The sequence below is a fragment of the Zea mays genome, chromosome 4 (assembly GCF_902167145.1).
Source record: "Zea mays cultivar B73 chromosome 4, Zm-B73-REFERENCE-NAM-5.0, whole genome shotgun sequence".
NCBI classification, from domain to species: Eukaryota; Viridiplantae; Streptophyta; class Magnoliopsida; order Poales; family Poaceae; genus Zea; species Zea mays.
This window is the reverse complement of record NC_050099.1, coordinates 36420540-36441352: the sequence shown is the minus strand read 5'-3', so window position 1 is coordinate 36441352 and position 20813 is coordinate 36420540. Positions and strand designations below refer to the sequence as shown.

The window sequence follows — 20813 nt, the reverse complement described above, 5'->3', positions numbered from 1 at the left end:
TAGTAGCTTGTGCATTTTTATGGATTTGTTCATTGATAAACATGGAGTTATCTGAACTATCAAATTGCATCCCATTTTCTACTATCTCCCATATACTTAGATGAAGAGAGAACAAGTGGCTACGCATTTTGTGACTCCAAAATCCGTAGTCCTCTCCATCAAAATGTGGGGGTTTACCAAGTGGAATGGAAAGAAAATGAGCATTTGAATTATGCGGAATATGAGAATAATCAAAAGAAAATTTCGAGTTAACCGTTTTCTTTTTCTCCTCGTATTCGTCGTCCTTTTGAGAAGAGGAAGATTCGTCGCTGTCGTAGTAGACAACCTTCCTGATGCGTCTCTTCTTCTTTCCGTCCTTCTTCTTTTGACTTGAGCCGGAGTCATTGACTTTGTCGTCCCTTGGCTCGTTGAAGATAGACTCCTTCTCATTGTCGTTGACCACCATCCCCTTTCCCTTAGGATCCATCTCTTCGGGCGATTAGTCCCTTTCTTGAAGAGAGCGGCTCTGATACCAATTGAGAGCACCTAGAGGGGGGGTGAATAGGTGATCCTGTAAAAACTTGAAACTTAAAGCCACAAAACTTGATTAAGTGTTAGCACAATAAAATCAAGTGGCTAAGGAGAGCTCTTGTGAACCACAATTGACACAGTGAGAACAAGCACAAGAGACACAGAGATTTATCCCGTGGTTCGGTCAAGTACAACACTTGCCTAGTCCACGTTGTGGCGTCCCAATGGACGAGAGTTGCACTCAACTCCTTTCAAGTGATCCAATGATCAACTTGAATACCACGGTGTTCTTTTTCCTTTACTCTTTCCCGTTTGCGAGGAATCTCCACAATTTGGAGCCTCTCGCCCTTACAATGAGATGATCACAAAGAAGCACAGATGTAAGAGTGGGAAGAGCAACACACACAAATCCATAGCAATATGCACACACAAAGCCAAGACTTGAGCTCAAAAGAATAACACAAGATTCACCACTAACACGGAGCTCAAATCACTAAGAATGCCAATCGAGTGCGCAAAGACGGAGTGTGAAGGATCAAGAATTCTTAGAGTGTGCTTGGTGTCCTCCTTCATGCGCCTAGGGGTCCCTTTTTGTTGGGGACTTGTTCTCAAATGCTAGGAGTTAAGAACAAGGCAACATAGAAGATGTTAATCGCTAAAGTCCTTCGTCCTTCGAAGCATTATTTCCCTTAGGATATAATGATTTTCGGACGAAGGTAATGAAGAGCATACCTTTATAAATTCATTATACAGTGACGAAGGATAAAATGTAGAGAATATAAAAGACAACATAAACAATTATATATTACTACCAGACATAGGCAGAAATATCGTTGAATTACAAATGTACCTCCAACTGGAAGGAGATGATAGTACAAGCGTGACGCAAAAAGTGAATGCCCAGTCAGCCTGAACAGTACGGGGGTACTGTTCTCCTATTTATAGGCACGGGACACAACCCATACAAAATTACATTCATGCCCTTTACACTTGATAATAATTCTATAGTAATCCGTCGAGGTCTAAATAGCCTTTTCATCTTTAAGTCGGTTTCACTTTTTGCTACCGTGCCGAAGCTTTCCTGCTCACACCTTCGGCTCTGTATCAACCTTCGTATTACTCTGGTCTACTGTGATGCTGACTTGAATCCGAAGATACCTGTTCACACATTATACTCCAGAAATACTGTTAAATCCTGTTTTTGAGGACCTTCGGATGCCGAAGGTCCCCAACAGTAGCCCCTCGCAATATTAATTTGTTTAAAATAATAAATTTAGATTGCGACATGGACGAAGGCTTTACGCCGAAGGTCCGAAAAAACACCTTCCCTTTGCTAGAATAGCAACATTCACTGACAAGCGGGGTCTTTCAATTTTCAACGCACTTGGCGTATAAATACGGCCATACCGCAAACTCATTTGATACGCTCTCTGGCCAACTGCTCCCACTCACTCAATTTTTAGCTCTTGTGCACTAAGATTTGCTAAGCTTTTAGTTTTGAAGCTTCGGCTTTGAAAATAGTTTTTTAGTATCTCCGAAGATGTCCGAAGATAAGAAGACTGCTGCTGAGACGAAGCTGAGCCTCGACGAAGAGAAAAATTTGGGGTTTCTTATAGCGATGTCAAAGACCAACACAGAAAAAATCACCAAGGAGATTCTGGAAGGTTTGTCTGAGGATACTGGTGACAGTGACAGCTATGATGTGGACAATGGTGGTGAAGACTCCGAAGATCGTCCCTGGCGACCAAGCCATTCAGTTTATGGTAAATCAACTATCAAAGAAAATCATCTTGTCAATATGAGAGGAAGGTATTTCCGGGATTTGTCCATTGTGAGGGCGGACGAAGGGGAAAAAACTTGCCCACATCCCGAAGAGAATGAAGTCGTAGTGTACCGAAGCTTTTTGAAAGTTGGACTGCGATTTCCCTTGAGCAGCTTCGTTGTAGAGGTGCTGAAAATATTCGAAATCTATCTCCATCAACTTACCCCCGAGGCAATTATAAAGCTGAATATCTTCGTGTGGGCCGTGAGAAGCCAAGGTCTGAAGCCTGATGCAAAAAGCTTCTGCAATATACACGAATTATCATACGAGACAAAACCTTGGGGTAAGGAACAGTATCACAATAATTTTGGCTGCTACAGTTTCGTTTCTCGGTCTGGGTCAAGCTGCCCCGTACCAACCTTTCGGAAGAGATGGCCCGGCGACTGGATGACAGAATGGTTTTATGTGAAGAATGATCTGACAATACGAGAAGATATCAAAGGTATAATTATGCGCCCTATTTGGCAAAGCTTCGGCCTTCGGAGGCCGAAGGTTGAAATGAATGAAGCTGCCGAAGAATGCCAGAGGGCCTTCGGCGCTGTCTGTTCTTTCATTGGAACGAGAGACTTAGTACAAGAGCATATTGCCTTCAGGGTATGGCCGCTCGCGGAGAAATGGGAAATGCCACAAGAAACCGTAAAAGAGGCCGACGAAGGTGGACTTATCAGGTTGAAGTACACTTTTAAATTTGGAGATAAATTCGTTGAGCCAGATGATGACTGGTTAAAAAGCATTGAAAATTTAAGTGATGAACTGCTTGGGGCTTATTCGAAGGCCGAAGACACTGCAATGTCAGCAGCCTTCGGAGGCCGAAAAAAGAAGAGGCTGAATCGGGTATTTGATGCAATCGGGTTTGTCTACCCTGACTATTGCTATCCCATTCGAAGGCAGAAGAGAAAAAACACAACCTCTGCAAAAGAAGAAGCTGCAACTGCTCGTAGCGAGCCAGAACCGAAAAGAAAGAAGATAAAGGTCCTCACACATCGGCCGCGCTATATTGAACCAGCTTCGGTGCCTGAGTTTACCGGAGAAACTTCTTCGGCCACCGAAGCTGAAAAACCAACCGAGTCAACCTTGCTGCCAGAAGTCGCAGAAACGGCCGAAGTGGCAACAAAGATAGAATTGGAACAATCAAAGATTTTGTTATCAGAAACGAAAGAGAAGGCCGAAGCGCCGTCCACAGAAAAAATGGAAGAGGTAAAAGAAGCAACTGAGGGATCCAAAACATCAGAAGTTTTGAGTCCTGCAGCAAACATTGAGACAGTAAAAAATCAAAAAGTGCCAGCAGTGACTCCGAAAAGAAAGAGAATGGCTAATGTGCTAGATGTACTGGAAACGATCAAATCTTCAAGCACACCTCCGAAGAAGGCTGCTGTCATTCCTGAAACAACAACTAAAATTTCTGGTACTAAAGCTCCAGAGCAAGAAACTGAAGCCGAAGCTGGGCCCTCAGAGCCCGCAAAGATAAAATCCTTGGAAAGTGAGGCAGAAAAAATAACAAAGCCAACTTTTGTTGAAGAAACTGGTGTCATTGCCCCCGAAGCATCCCCCAAAGTTCATGATTATATTGTTCGTCATGCTTCGGGGAAAAAACTATCAGAAAAAGAAGAGCAAGAGGCCCAGCACTACGCCCAAAAACTGAAGTATCCAAAGGGGGCGTTAATATTCAATGGCAGTGGAGAAGAAGACTTCTTGTATTGTCTCCCCGACAGCAAGGAGATTTCTGTCTGTCGGGAGATGAGCAAGAGCTTCGGATTCCCAACTTTAGAAGACGGGCTCTCGGTGCTGTCGAAGAACGATCTGGCCGACAGCCTGGCTTACAATAGCTTAAAGGTGCGACAAATGAAATCCTTGTATTTTTTGTTGAGTCCAAAATTTTCCGTTTGTTTAAACCTATTGACGCACACATATTTCTCTTTGCAGGGCCTGATACTTAGCAATGCCCTCAGGGCACAGAAAGATGCTGAAGACGAAGGGTGTTCTATAGCCCTGAGCAACCTTCGTTCCGAAGTTATTGAACTGAGGAACGAAGGTCTCGAAAAAGATAAAATATTACACTCATTGATAAATAAAATAAAGGAAGACGAAGCTGCTTTTAAAGGTCAAGCTGAAGCTCAGAAGCGAGAAATTGAAGATCTTCGGAAACAACTGGCCAGAGCCAAGGAAGAACGCATACTTGAAGAAACAAAGCGAGAACTCAGCGACCAATGGGCAGATCACCTAGAAGTAACTGTTGAAGAGCTTCGTTCGTCCAAAAAGAGATGCTATAACAAATCTATAGAGTGTGTTAAGAAGTTAAAAGCTAGCTTCGCCAGGGTCGGCGCCTTCTCAAGCGAAGAAAACTTTACGAGAGGCAATCCCGAAGGTCCCATCGAATGGATCGACCACGAAGCTGAGGCCTTCGAAGAAATTTTAAATAGCCGTGGAGATATATGTGCCTTCTCTGGTGCCAGAGGAATTGCCACCATCTTAGAGAAGAAGGGCTGCGAACATGTAAAAATTTTAGCACAATCCGAAGCTGCTTTGTCCTTTGAAGATGCAAGAGATCCTTCGGCCGAAGCTAGTATAATTGGTGGAAAATTTTTTACCGATATCTGGGATAATGGTGGCTGAGAAATGGCCGGAGAAATTATTCGAAAAAATGAAAAGGGCATTCACGATGCTAGAGAAGTAGCTGAGGCTGCTGAAAAGAGCGCAGAGGCCGAAGGTCAATTAGGTATTAACTAATAGTTTTTATTGTGTTGTAATCTTAAGCTTTAAGATTTGTTTGCGATTTGTAATAGCAATGTAGCCGTATCCTGTCCTACTTCAGATCCTGCTAAAGCGTCTTCGGGCCCTCAGCCGAAAGGAGACGACGAAATTAAAAAGATGGCTGAAGATATTATGGACGAAGTCGTCAATCGACTCCTGAACGAGGCTGCAGAAGTCGTTTTGAGAGAAGATTAAGTATTTTTGTAAAAACTGCTGAAATGTAATATACTGTAACATTTTGTAACCCCAAATGTAATATACCTATTTTTGTTAGTCAATTCTTTACGATGCATGAAACTTTACACGTACCGCTTTTGAGTCTTTGACGAAAAAACACCTTCCCTTCTTTTCATGCTTCGTGAAGAAGAATTTTTCTTTGTCACAACAATATCCAATGTTCTGATGAATAATATCCAGGCTTCGTGAAGATATTTTCCGAAGCTACACTTCCGAAGATCAATGATGTATCTTTTTGTGACTATGATTTCTCCCTTTTTTCAAAGCGTTCTTCTGTAGATTGATAATGTGTCCACCTCTTGTGCCATATGCAAAATGATGTATGATGCTTATGCTATGCGAAATGATGCGATGATGTTATGTTATGTGAGATGATGTTTATTCCGAAGATACATACGCATCCCTGCAATAAAACACAATCTTTTATAAGCCTCCCTTAGGAGCTTCTTCGCCTTTTACTTCAGCGGAATCAGCGTTTATTTTTCGCTGTAAGCCTCCCTTAGGAGCTTCTTCGCCTTTTACTTTCAGCGGTATTCGCGTTGACTTTTCGCGCTTCGCCTTTTACTTAGGCGGTATCAGCGTTGACTTTTCGCTGTATGCTCTGCATTCCCTTTGGAACGACTTTGGAGCAGAAAACTTACACTGCGCTCCCTTTGGAACGACTTTTTTGTGACTTCGGCAAACTTACTCTGCGTTCCCTAGAACGACTTTTTGTTGCTTCGAAGAATTTTTCGATAGTTCGAAGGTCCTCTTTGTTATCACAAGTCTTTGAACTTCAATCAATTTAAGCCTGTGAAGAAAATATATTTTCCTTGTAGGAATCAACGAAACTAATTACATGAAACCTAAACAATGTCCTTTATTACAGAAAATAAAACTGAATGAAAAAGATTGCTATTAAGGTAGGATATTTGTCAATAGATGTGCTTTGACTCCGGCACAGTGCTATTGACTGTACGAGCTTCGGACTGCTCTCTGAAGTCCCTCTGGTGTGGAGCATACTGGCTCCCTTCTGGTTGCTGGCCTTGTTGCAACGGAGGTGGAGGCGGAGGCTGTTGCCAGGAAGCTTGAGACTGACTCGCCGAAGCAACAGAAACTGCAAGATGATTGCCCACATATTCTGGGATGTAGGGCGAATGATACGAAGCTGTATGCATGACCTGCTTCGGCTGAGCTTGTTGTGCTGCGGCTTCAGCTATTTCCTTTTGCTTCTGAATAGTAACATGGCACATCCTGGTAGTATGGCCTTTGTTCTCACCGCAGAATAAGCAAAAGATTCTTCTCGGTTGATCGCCAAATCTTCCTCCGAAGCCCCTGGCGCCTCTGCCTCTTGGAGCTGGTGGTCGGAAGGAGCTTTGCTGTTGCCCCGAAGCCTGTGAGGAACATTGTGGCCTTTGCTGTTGGCTTCCTCTATCATCATTTTGTGTAGAGTTATGAATTGATCTCACGTGCCTCCGGTAGAACCTCCCTCCGAAGCCCCTGGTCATTTCAGAAAACCTGAAAGCCTCCTCCCTTCTTTGGCGAAAATCATTATCGGCCCGAATGTACTCGTCCATCTTCTGGAGCAGCTTCTGCAAAGTTTGAGGAGGCTTCCTAGCGAAGTACTGAGCTGACGGTCCTGGCCGAAGCCCCTTGATCATGGCCTCAATGACAATTTCATTGGGCACCGTTGGTGCCTGTGCCCTCAAACGCAAGAACCTTCGGACATACGCCTGAAGGTATTCTTCGTGATCCTGGGTGCACTGGAACAGAGCCTGAGCAGTGACCGGCTTTGTCTGAAATCCTTGGAAGCTAGTTAACAACAAGTCCTTCAGCTTCTGCCATGAAGTGATCGTTCCTGGTCGAAGGGAGGAATACCAGGTTTGAGCAACACTCCTGACAGCCATAACGAAAGATTTGGCCATGACTGAAGCATTGCCACCATACGAAGATACTGTTGCTTCGTAGCTCATCAAAAACTGCTTCGGGTCTGAGTGGCCATCGAATACGGGAAGCTGGGGCGGCTTGTAGGACGGAGGCCAAGGTGTAGCCTGCAGCTCAGCGGACAGAGGAGAAGCATCATCAAAAACAAAATTCCCATGATGGAAATTGTCATACCAGTTATCTTCGTTGGGAAAACCCTCCTGATGAAGATCTTGGTGTTGAGGCCTTCGGTGCTGCTCATCCTGGGCAAGATGACGAACTTCTTCAGAGGCTTCGTCTATTTGCCTCTGCAGTTCAGCTAGCCTTGCCATCTTTTCTTTCTTCCTCTGTACTTGTTGATGAAGCATCTCCATATCTCTGATTTCTTGATCTATCTCGTCCTCTGGTGGTGTCGGGCTGACAGCCTTCCTTTTCTGGCTTCGGGCCTCCCGCAGGGAGACTGTCTCCTGATTATGGTCCAGTGGTTGCAGAGCTGCAGCCCCAGTCGCTGAAGCTTTCTTCGGCGCCATAACGAAGGTTTATGATCGCCGAAGGTGTTCAAAAAACTCAGAGTGGAAGTGAGTTCACCGGAGGTGGGCGCCAATGTTGGGGACTTGTTCTCAAATGCTAGGAGTTAAGAACAAGGCAACATAGAAGATGTTAATCGCTAAAGTCCTTCGTCCTTCGAAGCATTATTTCCCTTAGGATATAATGATTTTCGGACGAAGGTAATGAAGAGCATACCTTTATAAATTCATTATACAGTGACGAAGGATAAAATGTAGAGAATATAAAAGACAACATAAACAATTATATATTACTACCAGACATAGGCAGAAATATCGTTGAATTACAAATGTACCTCCAACTGGAAGGAGATGATAGTACAAGCGTGACGCAAAAAGTGAATGCCCAGTCAGCCTGAACAGTACGGGGGTACTGTTCTCCTATTTATAGGCACGGGACACAACCCATACAAAATTACATTCATGCCCTTTACACTTGATAATAATTCTATAGTAATCCGTCGAGGTCTAAATAGCCTTTTCATCTTTAAGTCGGTTTCACTTTTTGCTACCGCGCCGAAGCTTTCCTGCTCACACCTTCGGCTCTGTATCAACCTTCGTATTACTCTGGTCTACTGTGATGCTGACTTGAATCCGAAGATACCTGTTCACACATTATACTCCAGAAATACTGTTAAATCCTGTTTTTGAGGAACTTCGGATGCCGAAGGTCCCCAACACTTTTATAGCCCCAAGGCAGCTAGGAGCCGTTGAGAGCAATCCAGGAAGGCAATTCTTGCCTTCTGTCGACTGGTGCACCGGACAGTCCGGTACACCACCGGACACTGTCCGGTGCAGATCTCTTTCCTGTTTTGGCGCAGCCGACCATTGACGATTTGGAGCCGTTGGCACACCGGACAGTCCGGTGCCACCATCAGACCGTTGGCCCAGCCACGCGTCACACGCGGATTGCGCGGCCGACCGTTGGCTCGGCCGACCGTTGGCTCACCGGACAGTCTGGTGCACCATCGGACAGTCTGGTGATTTATAGCCGTACACCGCGGTTGAGTTCCCGAGAGCGACCAGTTGACCAGCGCCAGCCTGGCGCACCAGACAGTCCGGTGCACCCAGACTGAGCAGAGCCTTGGCTGCTCGAGCCAAGTCTTTTCCATTTGTCTTTTCTCTGATTCTAGCACTTAGGCAAATATGTTAGTACACAAAAACCAATGTACTAAGTCTAGAATCATACCTTTGTATTGATTTACACTTTGTCCACCATTTGGCATAGTTTAACACATAACCATTTGTGTTGGACACTTAATCACCAAAATACTTAGAAATGGCCCAAGGGCACATTTCCCTTTCAGAGTTATGTTCTCTATGAGTACTCATGATCTGGTTACAGTTGGATATACTGATCTTAGATATCTATAGAAGACCCCCAGGTACAAGATCAATGACATACTTCAAATAAGTTGGACCTACTGTTTGTTGCACACTTCGTAGGATTGTACACTATTCATTCTGTAGCACACTTCGTAGGATTGTACAAAATGATATACTACATACTAAGGGTATGTGGTGGTCATGATTTTAATATCAGTGACCTTATTATCTATGAAGATAATTATACTTTGTGTTGTTTAGATGAAAAACAAGTTACGATCCAAGTCTCTACCTTACTCCACTTAGTGATTTGCAAAGATCAGGGGGAGCTTCCTCTTGATCGGAAGAACTTGTTTCTACATCATGGTGTACTCTTTTCTTTACATGAGTTTTTCCCCTGTTTGGGTTTTTCATTCAAAGTTTTTAACGAGGCAACATCAACACAAGGCCTATGTTGTATCATCTATTTTTTCCCGTAGCGGTTTTCGAGGATGATACATTATAACATAGCTATTGTTATATTTGAACTAGGTTATGAGTTTATCTCCCTAAAATTCAAATAGATTAACAATAAAGTATGACTACTCTCTTTATTTTTCCCATTGGGTTTTTAAGGAGACTCGACTGATATGTTAATTTTTTAGATTTTCTGACAAGATTATCTTGGAGAAATGTTGGCAGAGTTGTATGTCTCATCATTTATTTTCCCTACTGGGGTTTTTGAGATGATGACTGTAGACATATTATTGTTCTTTGGGCTAGAGGTCCATTGAAGAACAATGTCGTATCATGGTTCAATTGAATCACCAACCATTATCCATGAGGATAATTCAGCTTGTGTTGTTCAGATGGATACAAGTTATATTAAGAGTAATATTAATAAGCATATTGCTTCTAAATTGTTTTATCCCCATGAAATTCAGGAAAATGGAGATATAAACATCTTGCAAATAAAATCATGTGATAATCTTGCTGATTTATTCATAAAATCTCTACCATACTCCACGTTCCAGAAATGTGTTGAGGGGATTGGTATGAGAAGACTTAAGTGGTTGCATAGTTCAGGCGGAGTAATTCTCCATGATATTTGACATGTTTTTAACCATCATATTACACTCTTTTCTTTTTATGAGTTTTGCCTTGTTTAGGTTTTCTCATCCAAAGTTTTTAACGAGGTAATATTAACTAAGCTATATGCTTCATCATTGATTTTTTTTCCCATGGGTTTTTAGGAATGATGATTACAGACATATTTTTATTTTAGAAATCAGTGTGAGTTCTACTCATGATCCAAAAGACATTGTGTACTCTTTATTTTTCTCACATGATTTTTGAGGAGATAATATATTGGAAGACAGCTGACAGATAATCAAATAGACTTGGATTGATCAAGAGGAAGTGTTACAAAATATGTTACAACATATATGATCAATCCCTTTCAAGGAGTGCGACAGTTTCTCCCTAAGGAACACACCCTTGGGAATGCACGGATATGCCTGTATATAAGTTTAATATTTCCTGCAATAAAGAAGATGAACTGTTATTTTACGCATTCTCTCGAATCTCGTTTTCATTATATTCCAACACCCGGAAGATCGAGTACGTATAGTACGTGTATGGAAATAATGGAAATAACAATTAACACGTTCATGCATATATCATCCAAATATAACTAGATTTCAATTCGTCGGTGAAACAAGAGCTTAGTTTTGTCATTAATTAGGTGGAGTTCGGACCTGTGAAGCACGAGGAATTAGCTATAACTGGAGTGCCACATGCAGAGCTGATCGATACAATCCGCTCGCATGTTGGACCGACGACACGGATTAAACTTCTTTAATCACTCAGTTCAATTTTACCCTTCCCAATTTTCACATGCTGAACTACTGACATCCATCGAAGATTCAGGGTTTTTTTCCCTCTCCCACCAGGTGATGATGCTCAGCTCAGACTTGAATTTAATTTCCTCAAGAGTCTGTCCCTTGTTCACGACGGGTGCAGTTACTTCTCCGGAGCTTCATGAATGCCATAGTACCAGGGTCACAATGGTGCTAGAGCTAGTGCCACACAACATTCATTCTGTTTCCCATTCATAAACATCCTACCGTAATAATAATGAGACGCCTTCTGTCCGGGCCCAATGCAGAGAACCATGCATGCACATGATACATGCACTCCCTGCATTCAAATCCCAGCCGGCATACAAATGCAATCGGCACATGATGATGGGAGCATATACCAAATTACAGGCAAATGATGGGCTTATACCTCATGCTCTTCTTATTCATGTAGTATTGCTAATACAATGTTAATATTTATTCGGTCAATAACTGTCAACAGCCACAGTAACTTCTAGAGAGAAAGAGAGAGAGAGAGAGAAATAAAATAAAATAAAATATATTAGCTTAGATGACTTGGATCACGCCTACCGCATTCTGGGAAGACATGTTCGTCATGTTCTGTTGGGAGGGTGGGGCAACAGTCAGTTCCAAACCGTCCTCCTCTGATGGAGGACCTCCCTTCGGAGGCAGTGACGGAGTATCACTTGGCTTTGGCTGGCTCAAGAATGTGTTACTAGTACAGGCAGTCGTCAGGTTAGCTTGAGAGACCGGAACAGCTGCATTGGCAGCCGCAGCAGCAGCAGCAGCAGCAGCAGCAGGAGTTGGTGAAGGCGTCCCTTCAGGGGCTCTGGGAACTGGTCCGAATGGGTAGGGAGTTCTCCAGACGCGCTCCTGACAAAGGAGCGTACAACAGCATCGTCAGCTAACCGATGATCAATTAAAGCGAATATGGAATTTTAAATCTAGATCATAACAGCGTTTAAACACAACAGGACGGTAAAGAGGACGTCTTTACCATATTTTGTCTTAGTAAGAGAACTTTCTGATACCACATAGACACCCTGTAGCGGCGAAATTGCCTAATACGGAGTAGCTCTAGTTTAGAAGGTCAACACAACTTCCGTATTTTGTATGTCACATATTTCAATACGAAAATACCAGTGGGTAACACATCTTCTGTGACTGGAGGGAGTGTAAGATATTAGGTATGTAATATATCCAGGGGGAAAAAACCATATAATCTCTCCTACCCATCTTTTAGCAACTCTGTTAAGTTGGAGTTGATTAACACATAATAATACGTATGACAGAGAGATAATACAGTAGCATTACCATGTGGCTAAATTTGCTGAAACTTGGATCCATATTTGTTGCCTTAAAAGATGGAACTGGGGGGAGATCTCTTCCAACTTGAGATGCTGCATTTGAAGAGGAGGTTCCTTCCTAAAAGTGAGATTGGCAATTCCGATTCAGCAATGAAAGTATGGTATCGGAATCAAATATAAGGATTAATTAATGAGCATACCAAGTTGCTATTCTGAAGTTGTTTCGTCATAGCTACCACATCGTGTACTTTTGCCATCGATGGTGGTAATATGGGGCAATTTGGTGCTGGTGACTGCAATTCACAGGTTCATTAAGCATTGGTTACAAACAACTTTTGTGATGTCACTCCAAAGGTTTCACAGAAAGTACCAGCTCTCTTGGCATCATGTCAAAAAGACTAGATCTGCGCTTCTTCTTGTTTGGATTAGTTTGCCTAAGAAAATATTTCTGAGCATGACTTGCAACTTGAGTTGGTGTTCTGGTGGTAACAAAATTTTTTGCTATGCCCCTCCAGTCTCCCTTCCCTAGCTTTTCAAGACCAGCAAGAAATGTCCTATGCTCTTCTTCAGTCCAGGGAACAGCTGCAAAACAGAAATAAAACTATTTAATAAGTATTACCAGATATGGAAATATGTTATGCGTTTACAAATTGTAGTTAGAAGCATCCATGTTTCTTCTGACTCAACATAGTAAAACTTCTTGAGCTGGCTCATGGAATTGGAAATTGGAATCATTCACTAAAAGAACTGTCCAAGAAAATAAAATAGATCAAGAGCAGGAAACCATTCAACATATTTTGTGTTCATGTGTCTTTGCAAGACAGTTCTGGCATTCCATTCTATCTGGATTGAATGTTGGTAATCTCTCTCCCTCAAGAGATGAGATCTCCTTTGCTGATTGGTGGCGAAAAACAAGTAAGAAGATACATAAAAGCAAGAGAAAGGGCATGAACAGCATCATCATTTTAGGGGCCTGGTGTTTATGGATCCACCGCAACAAGGCTGTCTTTGATGGGGAGACCCCTTCGCTAAGCTCTATCAGATGCGTCTTTCTTGATGAGATTGGGTGTTGGATTACGGCTGGTGCCAAGCATCTTCAGAGCTTTGGATTAGTGCTTGCGCGTAACCTTCACAGGGTCTAGGGAGTGGTGTGTGTGTTTTTTTTGTTTTGAGTGAGCCTGCTTAGGGCTTTGTACCTTGGTCCATTTTGGACCTTTTTCTTCTCTAATTAAAATGATGCGCAGTTCTCCTGCGCTTTCTAAAAAAAAAAAAAAAATAAAATAAAATTGTTACATGATTCTCCTGGTTTTCATATAAGTTGGTATTGTCTAAAAAAAAGGGTAAACAAGAACCGAACAAAGATCCAACGCAATAGATATTTTAAAAAATAAATAAAAATAACTAAAATAGTGGGGAAAACTTCAATTATTGCAGATTTTGAAACATTTCAATTTTTAACAGTTCGCTACCACAACTCTGCTAAATGGGGCTCGCTGTAGGGATAATAAGCCTTACTTCTCAAATATGTGTCTAACTCAAGATTGTCAACAACGATTCGTGGGTCTACTTTTTCCTATAATTGAAAACATATTCAAACAGCTGTACAACAACCTATTTGCCACCTGCCACAAAGGATATTAACAAATCATTATCAATGTTGTTTTGCTAATAGTTTCTGGTTTTTAATAGGCACCGCATATGTTGTGTCACAGTAGAGGCTAAGACAGTAGTATTAAGCAAACAAATCGAAGTCGCCATTAACTCTTAATTTCTTAACACTAATACATGAAGTAAAGACAAATTGGTATAGATTATTCATTATTTATTCAAGTATATTTAGTATAAGATTGTATGAGTTACTTCATCATCACTAACAAGCATTGCCACATGCTATTTGTAGCAAAACAAATTCGATATCATTCCAAGTTCTGAGACTGAGATAGAAATTCAATTAGTGAAAAGTGGATATTACAATAGCAAACATGGCATGATAGATTCCATGGTTATCACAGAGTCCCCTAGGCGCCGCCAAGGCATCCAAGCGCCCGGTCGTACTCGTCGTAGCGCGTTGCCTCGACTGAAGCCAACATGGCGCTTGGAGAGCAAAGCGTTGCGGCGAGGACTCCTAGTCATCAGCCTGAGGCACTGTGATATCCTGGCCCCTGTGATGGTGATTTCCTGGACCAAGGCTTAATAGAATTGATAGAGTAATTATACCAACAAGCTGCATCTTCTTTTTCGGAAGCTTATCTCGAAAGAACCTCCAAGTTAAGCATGCTTGGCTTTGAGCAATTTGGGATGGGTGACCGATCGGGAAGTTTTCTCTAGAGCGCATGAGTGAGGACAAAGTACGCACAAAAGACTCGTGTTGGTCTGTGTGGATGATATATGATCCTAGAGAGCTGTCAGAAGTAAGTACCGCCGGTCCAGGGATTGGACGGGATGTTACAAGTGGTATCAGAGCCGACCCTCGCGGTTTCACGAGCGTGTGTGGGCTAGGGGGTTCGGGTATATGACGCATGGGTCATGTGGGCCCAGAGTGGTCACATGGCATGGCATATGACGGCACTAGACATACAGACGTGGCCAATAGGAGAGGTTCCTGGATTGGGGTTGACCGACGAGGACGTCGGTCTTCTAAGGGGGGTGGATTGTGATATCCTGGCCCCTGTGATGGTGATTTCCTGGCCCAAGGCTTAATATAATTAATAGAGTATCCATAGCAACAAGGTGCATCTTCTTTTTTGGAAGCCTATCTCGAAAGAACTTCCAAGTTAAGCGTGCTTGGTTTGGAGCAATTTGGGATGGATGACCGACCGGGAAGTTTTCTCGGGAGCGCATGAGTGAGGACAAAGTGCGCACAAAAGACTCGTGTTGGTCTGTGTGGATGATATATGATCCTAGAGAGCTGCCAGGAGTAAGTATCGCCGGTCCAGGGATTGGACGGGATGTTACAAGTGGTATCGGAGCCGACCCTCGCGGTTTCACGGGCATGTGTGGGCTAGGGGGTTCGGGTATATGGCGCATGGCGCATGTGGGCCTAGAGTGGTCACATGGCATGGCATATGATGACACTAGACATACAGACGTGGCCAAGAGGAGAGTTTCCTGGATTGGGGTTGACCGACGAGGACGTCGGTCTTCTAAGGGGGGTGGATTGTGATATCCTAGCCCCTGTGATGGTGATTTCCTGGCCCAAGGCTTAATAGAATTAATAGAGTATCCATACCAACAAGTTGCATCTTCTTTTTCGGAAGCCTATCTCGAAAGAACTTCTAAGTTAAGCGTGCTTGGTTTGGAGCAATTTGGGATGGATGACCGACCAGGAAGTTTTCTCGGGAGCGCATGAGTGAGGACAAAGTGCGCACAAAAGACTCGTGTTGGTCTGTGAGGATGATATATGATCCTAGAGAGCTGCCAGGAGTAAGTACCGCCGGTCTAAGGATTGGACGGGGTATTACAGGCACTATGTGGAACGAGTAGGTTTAGGGAGGTGAAATGAGCAGTAGTATATAAGAACTGACAAGAGGGGGGGACCGCCATTGCCAACCGAGGAGAAACCGTCGTCGCCATCATCTTCTCCGAGGACGAATCTGTCGGTAATCCTCCGCCTCCCCTTCCCCATCCGTTGCTCGGCACGCACCGCTCCGCTCAACACGCGCCGCTCTGCTCCGCCCACGCTGCGCTGCGATCCACACCTCCGCGCTCTAATTGACCTTCATATCTGAACTAGTTGATCGCCTAGGCACCCTGGAGGCGACTCGCCTCGCCGGGGCACCGTGATAACCATGATAGATTTTAAATTTTATATCCATTTAAAAAGACCATAGGCACGTTAAGAAGCATTGAAAAAAGGTGGGTAGCCCTGAAATATATCTAAGTGAAACAAGACTAACAAACTAATATAGTAATCCATAAAAAAACTATAACTGCAAGCAGCCAACAGCTTTCAGCTTGGGTTTGATAGAGCAGCAAGGCACACAAGAGAAGGACGACGAGAATGGAAAGGGCGGTCCGATTAAATAAAGGCGACCCTACGACACTCAGACCGAGGCGAGGTGACTAATCTGACAAGGAAACATGTCTGACCCACCGATAGGTCAGAGACAGACTAGCGCCCGCGCCACCGCCCCTCGAGCAAAGGCGCGGGCAGTAACTCCTCCCATAAAAAGGGGGGAAAAGGAATACGTGTGCGTTTACATAACTCCCCCGGTTACGACGTTTTTTACATCTGGTGTAATCATGCCTCAGCCAATAGAAACGTTTGCTCCCAAATGACTTGCTACAAGGACAAATGATGACATCAAACAGGGCTGCATGCACCAGTGTGATGCCGAAAGGAGTTTTCAACTAGAGCTGTTCCATCAGGTTGACAGTATATGAGCAAGCACTGAAAAATAGCAGAATTCAGCATCACATTCACCACTTCCCTGGTAGAAGACAAAGAGCCCGTCATTTCTGGGCACAAGATGACTAGAAACAATCCAATGTCCAATCGCACAAATCACTAGAACAAAAGCATTAAAACTTTTCCTTTATTATGCCTGTTGTGATGCAACACAAAAGTATATACAAGTGGCAGGGTTCAACATGGCCACACAACATGACATACATCAAGCCTGGTGACTGTCTTAACTCTTACTGAGCTCCTGTCTTGACAGACACAAGGTCAAGTTCATAAATCATTTATGTACTGGACTAGTCAACATCACACGATATCATTAGATATTTAGATGTATGAAATCCAAGTTCTATATCTCCCAATCATCCACCACTGTGTACTGACAATTCAAAGTCTATTATGAACATACAAGATACAGTCACAATCTAACAAGAAACAAGGATGCTTACACATTAAATGAATCAATACGACAAAACAACAAATGGATGCACATACAAGCTAAGGTATAATTTGTAGCAAAGAAACAAACTTTGTGCGTTCAACAAATAAACCAGCAGGCAATCATATAGATACAGCAAAACGGTTCCTCTTCGTCAACCCTAAGAAGCATGCAGACATATGTAGGAAGAGCATTTCCGTATAAACAATCCAGAAATGGCACCTTTCGACATCCAAAGACAGAAGTACCAAACTTAACATTCCTAGAACCGTAATGGGACTATTGGTCACCAGATCTTTGCATATTTCTACGCATTTCTGCATCAAAAACAAAGATTTCGAACGCAAAACGAGGAGCAAAAGACGGCACCTTTCTTCCTCTCCTGCGCCCTCCGCCGCTTCCCGGACGACTGCATCAGCCCGCCATCGGAGAGGTAGCCGTCGCCGGCGCCTCCGCCGTCCGCACCACCTCCTCCACCGTCCACGACAGCGCCAAGGGCGGCGAGGTTGCCCATGCTCTTGCACTTACGCATCACGTCCTCCCTGGCCGCCACGGGCGGGTTGGGGCTCGGATCCCGTACCGGTGGATCCGCCTCCGGCGCCGGCGCGATGGTGACGCCGAAGAGGCGCATCCCGGCTGGGCGCGAATCTCGAGGCATCCCGTCGGCCAGGCTCCGGCGAGTGGGACGGGGAGGAACGTTTTTATTGGGAGGTGTCGGAGGCCCTGAACGGAGGCAGCGCTTCTTATTTATCGGGCACGGTTCTTTTTTATCATGTCTTTTTTTCTGAAATTTCGCAATAAAACTTCTCACGTATTACTCTACCATGTTATAGGAACTCATGAGAGGTTGCTTAGTATTTACCTTCAAATGAGCAATAGGGACTTTCTTAGCAAAATCCTGTTTTTTTCTTATGTGTACACAATATATCTCAATATCGACCATGAAATAGGATATGTTTTTTAAGAAATCCCGTTGGTACATATTTGAACAACATATTTGCATGGTTAACATGACTCTTGCAAGGTTGATCAACATTGGCATTATTATGGAATCAGTGGTTTTCAAATTTTCTATTAGCCTTATAACATCTCTAAAGGTTTCTATGAAAAAAGTTGAGATTTTGTGTGTGGTTGAGTCCATTTTGCAAGTGCAAATAGATTTAGAGATTAAGGTAATTAGTTGTTAGAGAGTATTTTTTAACCTAAAAATTAAGAATGGATGTTAAAAACTCTTGGAGAAGCTCTTACGCTGAGAATGAAATATTTGTCGTCTATTAAAGATGTGAGTTTAGTTATCTCTCGTGTTGACTAAAACCTACAAACTATTCATCGAACCAACATAAGTTTGGCTCGAAATATGTTGTCGTCGCACTGTTAGAGCTAACAAGGACAAAGGCTCATTAATTTAATGTTAGAATTAGGTGGTCTAATTCCACGAAATACATAGGTGTGACACTCTGAATTTAAAGAGTGAGTTTCTAGCTATAGTCTAATCCACATAATTGACTCTCTGATTTTAAATCTCAATTCCATGTGCAATCAAACAACAAAATTCAGAAAAACTTATTTCAATTCTTAATTTTATGCATCAATATCTACATCCAAACGGGTATACGACATGAGCCTCGGGGACGTGACTAGCGCCAGTAAGCCCTCCTCGAGTTTTCCTTCTTTTGTCGGGATCTTTAGAATATGTCTTGATAGCATTTAGTTGTGTGAAGTTTTTCTAGACGTGTGGCTTTAAGTGTGTCGGGGACCATAATTAGGGGTACCCTCAAGACTCCTAATCTCAGCTGGTAAGCCCCATCAGCACAAAGCTGCAAAGGCCTGATGGGTACAATTAAGTCAAGGCTCGGTCCACTCAAGGGACACGATCTCGCCTCGCCCGAGCCCAGCCTCGGGCAAGGGCAGCCGACCCCAGAGGATTCACGTCTCGCCTGAGGACCCCCTCAAGCAACGGGCGCACCTTCGGCTCGCCCGAGGCCCAGTCTTCGCCAAGAATCAACCTTGGCCAAGTCGCCACACCGACCGACCGTATCGCAGGAGCATTTAACGCAAACATTTAATGCAAAGGTGGCCTGACACCTTATCCTGACGCGCGCCCTTCAGTCGACAGAGCCGAAGTGACGGCAGTCACTTCGTCGCTCCACTGACCGGCCTGACAAGAGGACAACGCCGCCTGCGCCGCTCCGACTGCTGTGCCACTCGACAGAGCGAGGCTGACAGCAGCCAAGTCCGGCCTCAGGCGCCATAGGAAAATCCGCATCGCCCGACCCCAGGGCTCGGACTCGGGCTCAGCCCCGGAAGACGACGAACTCCGCTTCGCCCGACCCCAGGGCTCGGACTCGGGCTCAGCCCCGGAAGACGACGAACTCCGCTTCGCCCGACCCCAGGGCTCGGACTCGGGCTCAGCCCCGGAAGACGACGAACTCCGCATCGCCTGACCCCAGGGCTCAGACTCAGCCCTGGCCTCAGCCGACGGTCTCCGCCTCGCCCGACCCAGGGGCTCGGACTCGACCTCGGCCTCGGAAGACAGACTCGACCTCGACCTCGGAGGGGCCTCCACCTCGCCCAACCCAGGGCTCGGACCGATCACGTCACAGGAGGCGCCATCATTACCCTACCCCAAGCTAACTCAGGCTACGGGGAACAAGACCGGCGTCCCATCTGGCTCGTCCCGGTAAACAAGTAATGATGGTGCCCCGCATGCTCTATGACGACGGCGGCTCTCAGCCCCCTTACGGAAGCAAGAAGACGTCAACAAGGACTCGACAGTCCCGACAGCTGTCCTTTCGCCAGGCTCCAGCGCTCCTCCGACGGCCACGACACCACACGAATCGGGTGCCAAAACCTCTCCGGCTGCCACGATGGCATGTACTTAGGGCACTAGCTCTCCTCCGCTAGACACGTTAGCACACTGCTACACCCCCCATTGTACACCTGGATCATTTCCTTACGCCTATAAAAGGAAGGTCCAGGGCCCTCTTACAGAAGGTTGGCCGCGCGGGGAAGGACGGGACGGCGCTCGCGTAAGCCGCTCGCTCCCTCCCGCGTGGACGCTTGTAACCCCCTACTGCAAGCGCACCCGAACTGGGCGCGGGACAAACACGAAGGCCGCGGGTTTCCCCTTTTGCACCTGTCTCCCTCCGGCTTCCTCCCCCCTTCGCGCTCCGTCTCGCGCCGACCCATCTGGGCTGGGGCACGCGGCGACAATTTACTCGTCGGTCCAGGGACCCCCCGGGTTCGAAACGCCGACAGTTGGCGCGCCAGGTAGGGGCCTGCTGCGTGTTGACGAACAGCTTCCCGTCAAGCTCCAGATGGGCAGTCTCCAGCAACCTTTCCAGCCCGGGACGGTGCTCCGTTTCGGGAGTCTTGAGTTCATGTCCCTCGACGGCAGCTACGACATGATACTCCTTCCCCTGCCGCGCGACAGCGACAATGGCGGTCGACAACCTACCCGCCGGTGGCGGAATCGACGACGTCTTCCCCACGTGGTGGAAGAACAACATTCGGGCTTGTCCCGTCCCCTCCCCCGCCGACGGAGGAGGAGGCGGGCAACCAAGGCCAAGCAGGAGGCGGCACCTCGTCGGCTGTCGAGCGAGTCGACGGAGCCGGCGCCCCAACGGGGGGCACGTCGGGCATCGACCTCGCGTCTGAGACGAAGACGAGCGCCGTCTCCCCGCAACACGCCA

General features: G+C 45.1%; 1 protein-coding gene across 2 annotated transcripts; it reads right to left on the bottom strand.

The window, feature by feature from the left end:
* Positions 1 to 11357: 11357 nt before the first annotated feature.
* LOC100192961 (uncharacterized) lies at positions 11358 to 17890 on the bottom strand. Of its 2 annotated transcripts, XM_008678284.3 has the most exons (6): positions 17491 to 17890; positions 12651 to 12862; positions 12481 to 12573; positions 12288 to 12398; positions 11971 to 12034; positions 11358 to 11846 (listed from the first exon to the last, which is right to left on the bottom strand). In XM_008678284.3, the coding sequence occupies exons 1-6, from the start codon at positions 17777 to 17779 to the stop codon at positions 11794 to 11796; spliced, it is 822 nt and encodes a 273-aa protein (XP_008676506.1). In that variant the 5' UTR covers positions 17780 to 17890; the 3' UTR covers positions 11358 to 11793. The 2 variants fall into 2 exon arrangements, with proteins under 2 accessions (XP_008676506.1, NP_001131609.1); NM_001138137.1 differs by lacking the exon at positions 11971 to 12034 and having other exon boundaries at positions 11360 to 11846; positions 17491 to 17821.
* Positions 17891 to 20813: the final 2923 nt, after the last annotated feature.

Coding starts and splice junctions, on each gene's coding strand:
- LOC100192961 (NM_001138137.1), bottom strand. CDS start 17,779: ATGCCTCGAGATTCGCGCCCAGCCGGGATGCGCCTCTTCGGCGTCACC. Junction 12,863..17,490: donor GGCGCAGGAGAGGAAGAAAG/GTGCCGTCTTTT, acceptor TCTGTTTTGCAG/CTGTTCCCTGGACTGAAGAA. Junction 11,847..12,287: donor TCAGCAAATTTAGCCACATG/GTAATGCTACTG, acceptor CTCCTTTGTCAG/GAGCGCGTCTGGAGAACTCC.